General features: G+C 51.1%; 1 protein-coding gene and 1 long non-coding RNA gene across 2 annotated transcripts; one reads left to right on the top strand and one right to left on the bottom strand.

Annotated features, from left to right (window-relative positions):
* The first annotated feature begins 903 nt into the window (after positions 1-903).
* On the top strand, positions 904-3,300 carry LOC307205374. The gene is made up of 2 exons (XR_013833986.1): positions 904-1,588; positions 1,625-3,300. It is a non-coding gene; the product is annotated as an uncharacterized lncRNA (long non-coding RNA).
* Positions 2,445-9,799, bottom strand: CFL1 (cofilin 1). Its single transcript, XM_079957675.1, has 4 exons — positions 9,609-9,799; positions 6,542-6,849; positions 5,241-5,317; positions 2,445-3,339 (listed from the first exon to the last, which is right to left on the bottom strand). The coding sequence occupies exons 1-4, from the start codon at positions 9,609-9,611 to the stop codon at positions 3,227-3,229; spliced, it is 501 nt and encodes a 166-aa protein (XP_079813801.1). The 5' UTR covers positions 9,612-9,799; the 3' UTR covers positions 2,445-3,226.
* Positions 9,800-10,219: the final 420 nt, after the last annotated feature.

The following is a 10,219-nucleotide window of genomic DNA, read 5'->3' as shown; positions in this document are numbered from 1 at the left end:
AGCCACATCCCCAGCTAATAAAAGGGTAGAAAGGCCATTACATCCAGCCTCTAATAATCATTGCGCCACGGAGGTGTGACGCTGAGTGCCGGGCTAAGATGGCTCCGGACAGCCTTGGGCCCAACACACTTTCAGACCAGCCACATTCCTCATGGGCCTGCTGTGGAGATGAAGGACAGGATTCCTGTGGAACGCCAGGAAGCTTTTACAGAACTGGACCACTGGTTCCTCCAGCTCAGTGGTCCAGCAGCCGTTCCGCTGGGGTTCAGGGGGACGACGATGCCCACCCCTACTTGGAAATGCCAGGAATCGAACCTGGAGCTTTGTGTAGGCCATGGGTCAGCAAACTTTTTCAGCAGAGGGCCAGTCCACTGCCCCTCAGACCTTGTGGGGGGCCGGACTACATTTTTTGGGGGGGTGGGGTGGGATTAAAACAAATTCCTATGCCCCACAAATAACCCAGAGATGCATTTTAAATAAAAGGGCACATTCTACGCCGGTTCCCGGACCATCTGCAGCCCGGATATAGAAGGCGATTAGGCCGGATCCAGCCCCCGGGGCTTGGTTTGCCTACCCATGGTGTAGGCCAAGGGGTGCTCTACCACTGAGTTACAGCCTTTCCCCAGCATTTGAGCAGGAGGCAAAGGAGAATCTAGCACCCGTTCCCCCACAAAGCTTGGGTGTTGCGCTGCCTTTCTGAACCGAGCCCCAAACCTCTTTTGGCTGACGCCCAGCTGGGAAGGAGAGACTGAGCAGTGGAACTATGACTCAGCTTCAGGGATGCTGGAGGCACAGGAGATGGCAGTGAAAGCTGCGAACCCCACCCAGGACTTTGGTCTGCCTTGGCCGACAGCAGGTAACTGGGCCAGCCACACCCCAAGGAGAGAGATCTAAGCAGGCAGGTAGGCAGGGGCTGGAGGCAGCTCTTCCAGGAGTCTCAATTACTACAATGTGCAAAGGGCTTAGGTGGGCACAGAATCCTGCCTCTTAGTGGGATTGGTGCTCTCAAGTGCATACTGCACTAGCCCCACAGGCAGGGGCTGATGGGAGTTGTAGTCCAAAACATCTGGAAGGTATCAGGTTAGGAGAGGCTGCCTTCAAGAGCCAGCAATGGAATTTATATAGAGTTGGAAGTGACTACAAGCATCGTCTAGTCCAACCCCCCCGTAATGCAAGAATCTTTTGCCCAACAAAGGACTCGAACCCATGACCCTAAGTCTCATGCTCTACCAATCAAAAAGAACAAAAAAATTCAGCCTGGGGCCAAGTCACAATTTTAGGCAATCCGCTTCTTACAAATCTGATTACCCCCAGGAGTTGAAAGGGATCCAAAAGGTAATGGAGCACAACTGGTTGACAACGGAGGCGATCTGCTCCTAGTGTCTGTAGCAGGTGAATATGCACTCTGCTTAAAAACACTGTAAGCAAACAGGCCATCTCCCGGTGCAATTCCCCCTCCCCACAAATAACTACGTAATACCCTCTGCAAGTTCTTCCCCAAGTTTAGGCAAAATCCCTTCTTGTAACTTGGGTTTGGGGCCTATATAATTCACTTTCCTCCGTGAAGTGTCAATAGCACCTTCCTGATGTTATCATTTCTGCATCAGACTTAATGCAGCAAAAGAAAAGCACAAAGCTCGTCCAGTGTGCTTTCACCACACCCTATGGACGGACCAAAGTCCAAGCATCAGACTATTTTAAAAGCCTTCTATGATAGGCCTGTGTTATAAATGAGGAAGTGGCTGTTTTCTATTCAGCTTGTGATATATGTATGTACACACACACACACACACACACACACACACGAATACTTCCAGCAGGCAAGAAGTTCTGTGAAACGTGAAAGAGCATATTTTGAAGGTTACAAAGAGGTTTAACTACTGAAAGTTTCCCCAGCAGTGCTTGGTAAGCTATTAACTTTTTAAGCCAGCAGGGAGCAAGTCACAAGGAGAGGCGAACATTTCTTCCATTAAATTTTCTCCATTTCCTCAAGAGAGACTTTGGAAGGAAAGGCGATGTTCTATCCATTCTGCTTTAGGAGTCTTAGATGAGACGGAACTTTAAGTGTTTGTTCTAGATTCATGATCATCGGGTTTTATTTAAAATGAAACCCAGGTTTCTAGCTCTTGTGGCTAGAGAGATGGGGCGGAAATCATGTGGGCATCACCTGGTTAATGCTGGAAGAAAAACAGGTGGTTGAAGGTTTCTAGTACCGATGGAGGAAAAGGAGGGGGGATTCTGTCTGACCTCTGGTAGAGGTAGAATTTTGTCAGAACAACAAGCAGATTTAGTGACCTGGCGCAACTCACAGGTTGAATGGGTTGCTTTTCTTGGCAGAGAATTAGGAAAGTTTTAACACCAAGTACACACAGCCCTGTGCTTAACCCCCAAGGCTCAGGTTGAGAAAGAAAAGGGGGGGGGGAGAGACAGACACACCCAAGAGGTAGCATTATTTAATTTTTTTATTGAAGATCATTGGTGCTGCTTCCATATTTTGTTAATTCCACCCCCAACATTGAGATGGGTGCAACTTTCTCCACAATATCTCATTTATACACAGTACTACGGACAAGCACAAAGCCACTATGGCGGTAAAGAGGGAGGGGTTGTGGGTCACTGGGAGGGGGGGCCGGGAACACAGCTGCCATTCCACATTTGTTTTCCAAAAACACACATACAGAGACCAAAAAAAGAAAAAAAATTTACACACTGGGAATGATGGACTAATTTTGGAATGAGGGGCCATTTGAGACCCCTGCCTTTAGGTGCCCCCTTCCTTTTGCCCTCCCTCCCACACCATATTCAAGCCTTGGCCAGGAGTGGAATCCTGCTTGAGAGTGGTCCCAAAGCTGGAATGGAGGAAACCAATGGTCCCATGGGGTGAAGGAAGCAGCCAAGAAGTGGGGCCTCAAGGAATGCCACCTTAAGAGTCTAGGCTTGGAGGGGGGGGGGAAGGATAGAGGAAGGTTCGGGGGGCCGGGGAACAGGGAGAAGGAGCTGTAGCTGGTTTGGCAAGTTTTAACAGCAGCCGCAAGGTTGGGCTGCAGCTGCTTTCATGAGAAGGGAGCACCAGAGGGGGTAAAAAGGTGAGAAGGCAGAAAACCAGAACCTAACTAAAACGGAGAACCCACCCCACGTCCCACCCACCGAACCCCCAAAAAATGATAGCACAGGGCCAATAATATGGAAGCTCCGAAGACGCTGGCACAACGGGGGAGGGGGTGGCTCACAAGGGCTTGCCCTCCAAGCTGATGACGGAACTGCCGCCCAATTTCTCCGCAAGGGTGCAGCGATCCTTGACTTCCTCGTAGCAGTTTGCTTGCAACTCGTGCTTGATCCCTGCAAGGGAAGAGGTGGGGACATGAGTGGCTCTTGCAGACCTCCATCATGCATTCCTGCCCAGCCAATTCAACAGGCCGATCCCCAGATCAAACAGCACCCCTTCCCCACTAGCAGCTACTAGAGATAGAACAAAGCCTGAAGAACAACAATGCCTCCCCCCCACACACATCTGTTATCCACCCCTTTAATCCCAATCTCTGTATTTGGTCCACCACCACAGCTCCCCAGTCTCAACAACCCACCACCTCTGCAATTTGTAGCAGGCACAAATTGCACTGGCAATTTGCACAGCCAAAGTCACTGTCGGGTGGCAGCTGGAAAAAGCTCTCAAGAACAGCCTCCACCAATGGTACCCTCCAGAAGATCGTGGACTACAGTCCCCAGCAAGCTGGGGCTGGTGAGAGCTGCAATCCTGAAACATCTGTGGGACGTCAGGCTAGCGAAGGCTGCCCAAGAAACTTATGGACATCTGAAAAGTCATTCAGCCTGCTTAGCTGCTATTCAGATGCAGGGAGGGGGGTCAGATTGGAGAGAGCGGTCAAGTCAATTTCAAGTGGAGAGAAGTGTGGGCCGGTACAAAGTTGGGAGACAGTTGTGGGAATTAGCATGCTGTTTTCAGACAACGAGAGTGAAGGTGAATGAGAAGGCAACATAGAAGGGACCAAAAGTAGGGTTTCAGCCCAATCAACTGTTTATTCAGGAAGCAAAGGCAGCCCTGGTTGTGGAAGTTTTTAATGTTTACTGCTGTATCATGTTTTTAATATTTGGTTCGGAGTCGCTCAGAGTGGCTGGGGAAACCCAGCCAGATGGGCGGGGTATAAATAATAAATTACTATTAAATTAATATTTCACCACTACATTGTTAACAGCCATTTTAACGGCATTTCAAAGATGCATAGCGCTGAATCAATGTCTAAATCTGTCCCATTGATTTCAACATTGCCAACTTAATTCTGGATTCAACACACAATGATATAACTGAAACATTGCTGGGGAGGCTCAAACCTCTAAATGAAGGGTGGTACTGGACAACTCCCAGCATACCTGCCTATGCTGGCTGGGGCTAATAGCAGTCCAGCAACATAGTGTGAGGGCCATAGCCTGGCCATCCCTGCTCTATGAGCCTCTGAGCACAGCACTACCAAGCCTTAAACTTTGGTCCCTACCATTTGCCACTTCTGATCAAGTGAAGGCCTTCTTTCCATTTTGGGAGAGGGGGGGAGCCTTATTGCAGATGGGACCATGGCACAGGAAAGCAGAGGCCAGTGTCAATTTGATTCTCACAAGGTCAGTTTCTGCCCCTCCAAGATGGTTGCACAGAGGCAATCACAAGAGAAAAGCGTCTTACAAAATTACCGTATATATTCAAGTATAAGCCAACCCGAATATAAGCCGAGGCACCTAATTCTACCACCCAAAATTGGGAAAACTTATTGACTTGAGTATAAGCCAGTTCACCACACCACAAACCTCCTGGTGGGCCAGAGTGCGTGTGTGTGTGCATGCATGCATATGGCAGAGGGGGCTTCTCTCCCCCCCCCCCAGGCTGCTGCCGAGAGGCAGAGGCCAATGGTGGCAGCAGCGGAGGAAGAACAAGCAGCCCAAAAGGGCTGCTTTCGGGCTGCTTGTTCCTCCGCCGCCAACAGCAGCAAAGGGGACCCTCACTCAAGTGTAAGCAGAGGGGGCCTTTTTCAGCATAAAAAATGTTCTGAAAAAGTCAGCTTATACACAAGTATATACGATAATCACTACACAGACAATAATTACAGTGGCACTTTCTGGCAGCTCTCTGCGTAAGAGGCCTGTGCTCTACTGCTGAGTTACAGCCCTTCCCCCAGCAGACCAGTCCCCAACTCCTATCCCCCTGCTGTGAAAGAGGCAACCACACCAGTTCTCACCTGTTAATTTTTTCTTGATGGCATCCTTAGAACTGGCATAGATCATCTTGCTCTTCAGGGGGGCACACTCAGGCGCCCTGCGGGGAGACAAAACAGCAACCTCAACATCAGGAGCGTGACCAGCCCCAATTCCCATGGGATTAACAAATATATATCCTCCCTTCTTAGTCTGAACAGGGTGAAAACAGCTCAAGGAGCGGACAAGGATGGAGGAGGGAGGATGCCTAAGGGTATAGCAGCAGCCACGTCATCCATATGCCTAATGGAGTCACTTCCTCAAACGGAATCCTGGGACAAAGACATTTCCCTCCTCACCTGCTGGAACAGAGGGTGGGGAAACCTGTGATCCTCCAGATGTTGTTGGACTGCCTTTGGTCTCAGCCAGCATGGCCAATGGTGAGTTTAGCCCAGGAACATCATGAGGGCCCAGGTTTCCCCAGTTCTGTGCTACAGATTCCATGACCTACAGCCTTTTAAATTGAAGACTACAACAGGACAGCCCAAATTTCCTTGCACACACCCCCTTACCTGAGATATACAGGGTGTTTAAAATGGTTGTGCTGTTGCCATGCCACAATTTGATATGGGCACAAACTGAACTGCTTGGCAACAGATTTCTATTCTCCGCATCCCAGGTATAAGGGAGGCGGGTGCATACATGTGGAGGGATGCTTCCCTAAAAGGACTTTATCCCCACGTTATCATGTCAACAGTGCCAGGAAGCACTGAAGGTGCCTGAGGCAGCGATCTATCCCTATCCCTAGGACTTCCAGGTAAGCCACATCAAAGCAGCTCTGCCCCCATTGTCAACTCTGAAATGAACTAAGGTGCCCAGAGTGAAATCCTCGAGTTCTGCCCTGAAAATCCTAGAGCCCTCAGCCAAGCTCAGTCACTTGCTATCTTCTCCAGCGGGTTGCTCTCAACTCTTTCCAAGGCATCAACAGCCCTTGGTTTGACACCCGGGAAGAAGAGTGGCAAGACAGGTCCTGAATAAGCCTTTTCATGAGATCTGGAAGCAAGGCTAGACTGGGGGAGGGGGATGGCTGGAGCAGATAGAATCCGTGTCCAGCTCAGAAAAAGTAGCCAGGGAAGTAGTCTCCAACAAAGGGTTCCAAACACACCAGACCCTCTACTCTGATTGCATTTGCTTGGTAGCATTTTTCTGGCCAAAGGAACTACTCTTCAACATGATTCCGTGAGTACGGGAAGGGCGGGAGCCTGGGGGCAGGGAATATGGGGTGGCCTGGCAGTAGCCCCAGAGTAGGCTTTAGTTTGTTTTGTTTTTAGGAGGGAGTCCTCACCAGAAGATGAAGACAAGGTCCTCCTTTTTGCTTTCCTTTGTCTCATAGGTGGCATCGTAAAGGGCATAGCGGCAGTCACAGTCCGGCAGCATCTTGACGAAGTAGAGGTAAGGGTCATCAATGGTGTCCCCCACATCCCCCACCAGGATCTCCTTCCCCTCTTCCAGGATGATGTTCTTCTTATCCTCGCTCAAGCAGAAGAGCACAGCTTTCTTGCGCTTCTTCACCTCTTCTGGGGTGGATGCTTTGCGCACCTTCATGGCATTGAAGACCTGGATAACTCCATCGGAGACGGCTACGCCAGATGCCTGCCCAGGGAGGGAGGGTGGGTGGGTGGGAGAAGGGAAAGGGGTCAGCCAATAGCCACACCAAAGCCTCCACATGTGGGAGAGAGAATAAGATGCATTCCCTCCCACTTTCACAGTACTGGATCTCTGGGTTATCCAATGAACCAGATGGCAGGAGAATCAGGACGGATAAAGAAAATACTTGTTCGTGTGGCGCATAATTCATTTACAGAATTCGCTGCCACTTGATGTGGTGATGTGCACTAGCCCAGATGGCTTTGAAAGGGATTAGACAAGATTACTAGCTTCCCACACATGATGACTATGTGGACCCGCCCATGTTCAGAGGTGCAACTGTGCCTGAATATCAGTCGCTAGAGAGAAACACCAGGTTGCCCTCATGGCCTGCTTAACTGTGGAAAAACAGGATGCTGGGCTGACTGGGCCTTTGGTCTGATCCATAGAACCACAGATTTGGAAGGGACCCTGAGGACCATATAGTCTAACCCTCGGCAATGCAGGAATGCTGGTGTCCCATACAGTGTCTGAACCCGGCAACCTTGGCATTATCAGTTCCACAAGCTAACAAACTAAGCTATTCAGAATGACATCCAGGCTGATCCAGAAGAACTTACATTAAACCCATGCAAATTAGCAAAGGCTCAAAAATGGACCCGCAAACTCACTTGCCATAAGAATCCTTTCAAACTCTGTAAAGCATGCGCCATAACTGCCCCCCCCCCATTCTGAGTGCTTCAGAAGTAGAGCATGACACAGACCAGCCCCCACCCTCTTCCTGAGCTCAGAACTGGGGAGCAGAGATTTTCTCTGCGCTGCAGAGGCAACTTCAAAGCACATGTGCAATAGAGATAAGCCTCAAACTCCCCATCCCTACAGGAAATGAAGAGGAAAAGGTTTAAGGCAACCACAAATTTTGGCTGGCTACTGAGGCCAGGCAGTTATGGAGAAGATTCCAGAGCCTAAACCTAGATGCCTTTCCCTACCCTGGTCAGAGCAGGTTCTGTGAAGAAACTGACTCCAACACAGAGTCATCTGGAGTTAAGCTACATAAAACTTTTTTTTTTAACTAGGACTACTTCAAATTACTAGACAGTGAATTTGGGGCAGACTTCTCTCTCTCTCTCTCTCTCTCTCTCTCACACACACACACACACACGGGCCCATCCAATTGACCTTTTAAACAGAGTCAGAAATTCCCATTGCTAAAATGAAGAGATAGAAGGAAATGGATTCAGGTTAAGGTTAGGATGATGATGGAAGGCAGGATTGGGAGTGGTATGTATGGGCGATTTAACAGCCAGAATTGGAAATAAACCAACCAGGGAGTGTTTTTTTAAAAGAAAAATCTCCTAGGTTCCATGCCTGCCCCCCAGGAGAGGCCAGGAGCAGAGATGCCGGGAATCTGGCACTAGCTTTCTGGGGTGGGAAAAGCACAGAATGCAAGACCAGAGACAGCAGGTGCCCCAAAGCCGCCAGTCTGGAGGGAGGTGCTTGGCCTCCTGCCTCCAACACCAGAAAAGGAAGTAGACTTGTGTCCCAGGGGATGGGGGGGAGGAGGAAGAGGAGAGGTTAAGTGGCAGCATTCAGGAGATGCGTGCTCAGGACTGTGGTTTTTCTTAAGAGAGGGAGAGATCTATTGTCACCAGCAGAAGCTGGGAAACAGCGCAGGATCTCTTAGGAGGGGTGCAAATCTCGGGCAAGGGAAGCAGCCTGTCCAGTTCAGAGTTTGGGAAGTGAAAAAGGGGGTGCGTTTTTACAACTGGCAATAGAGAGCAATTTTGGCAAGGGGGAGGGGAGGAGAAAAAGGCGAGAGTATTAAGAGCCCAGGAATTTCTCGCCAGCAACTATTAAGGAGTCTCTTGGCAGGCCAGCTCTTCGCTGCAGGAAGGATATAAACCACAAGCCTGAGAGTGTCATTTGATAGACATTTTAGGAGAGGTGCCACATTCAGCCAGCATTTAGAACCTGCTATTTGGAGAGGGAGCAAATAGTTTTATCCAGGCCTTTTGAGTGGGGTGGGGGATAAAACTGCTGCAATGCCACAGCCACGTGAGTCTTGACTCCCCCCTCCCCGCGACTTACACACAATAGGCTCCTCTATATATCCCTCTTCCCTTTCAACCTGCATCTCCGTAGAGAGAAGCTGCTGTGGAAAAGGAAGGGAGAGGGGAAGAGAGGGAGGAACGGAGGCGGCAGGGAAAGAACAGAGGTCCGGGAAAGGAAGAGGACAGCGAGTTCCCTCTGCGCAAGTCTTTCAAATTAAGTCATTTTAAGAAGCAAGAAAGGGCAATGTAGGTTCGGAAGGCATTTGCACACCCCACACTTATGGGGGTCCTGGGCTCTACCCTCTCTCATCCAGCTCTACAAAATGGGGGGGGGGTGTAAAAGGAAAAAAAGAAGATTCCATCCAGCATCATACCCCGTCAGAAGGGTGATATATAGGTCGGGTGTGGTGGGGGGAGGGGGAGGAGATTAGGAGGATGAGGGGCTTCCCTTCCCCCTCCCACTACAGAAAATAGCTCCTCCCCATGTGACTGCCAGAATGCGGCGAGGGGGGGGGAGGCGAGGGGCTAAGCGGGGGCGGGGGGGCGCTACATCGAGCCACAGAGGCACCTTCGCCGCCAAAGCCAGGTGGGGCGGGGGGAAAGGGGCCCCCGAGAGCCCCCCTCAAAATGGCGGCCGGGAGACAAGATGGCGGCCCGGTGTGTGGGGCGGGCGGTGGGGGGGCGGTGGAGGCGAGGGGCCGCGCCGGGTCTTACCATGGTGCTGCAGGCGACGAAGGGAAAGGTGAAGGAGGGAGAGAAGGTGTGCGCGGCGTCGGCGGTGCTCTTCGCGCTCGGAGCTGCTGCTGCTGCTGGTGCGGCGTCGGCGTCGACTGCTGCTTCCTTCTCCGAGGCGGCGGCTCCGACTCCGTCTGCGCGTCAAGCGAGGCCCGAAAGGAACTGCAGCCCCGCCCCGGCACGACGCTTCCGCTTTAAGGCGCCTCCCGAGGAGGAGCCGCTTCCGGTCCGGCAGCGCGGTGCGCCATGGGAAACCGAGTCCTCCCCCCCCATTCTATCTCTCTTTCCCCCCCCCCGCAAAAAAGGCCTCGTCTCCTTTCCACTGGCCTTTCCCTTTCCCGACACCTCCCACAAGAATCCTAGGAAGCGCAGTTCATTGTAACAGGCCGGAGTGGGGGAATCTGCGCCCGCTGGGACTCCAGTTCCCATCATCCATGCCAGCCAGCCTGGGCTGATTGCCGGGGATGCTGGCAGCTGGAGTCTAGTCAACCTCTGGAGGGCCACATTCGGCAAGCAGGGGGCGTTTGGAGCAGGAACTCGGGGAAACTGAGTTCCCTTACCTTTTAAAAATGAAATATATTTTTTGTCTG

Source organism: Podarcis cretensis, assembly GCF_951804945.1.
Source record: "Podarcis cretensis genome assembly, chromosome: 16".
NCBI lineage: Eukaryota > Metazoa > Chordata > Lepidosauria > Squamata > Lacertidae > Podarcis > Podarcis cretensis.
Note: the sequence above shows the minus strand (reverse complement) of the source record. Positions and strands in the feature narration are given on the sequence as shown.

What these genes read in the sequence shown, in the direction of transcription:
- CFL1 (XM_079957675.1), bottom strand. An exon ending in GACCTTGTCTTCATCTTCTG is followed by an intron (nt 5,318 to 6,541) that starts GTGAGGACTCCC and finishes GTCTCCCCGCAG; the next exon opens with GGCGCCTGAGTGTGCCCCCC. An exon ending in CATCAAGAAAAAATTAACAG is followed by an intron (nt 3,340 to 5,240) that starts GTGAGAACTGGT and finishes CTTCCCTTGCAG; the next exon opens with GGATCAAGCACGAGTTGCAA.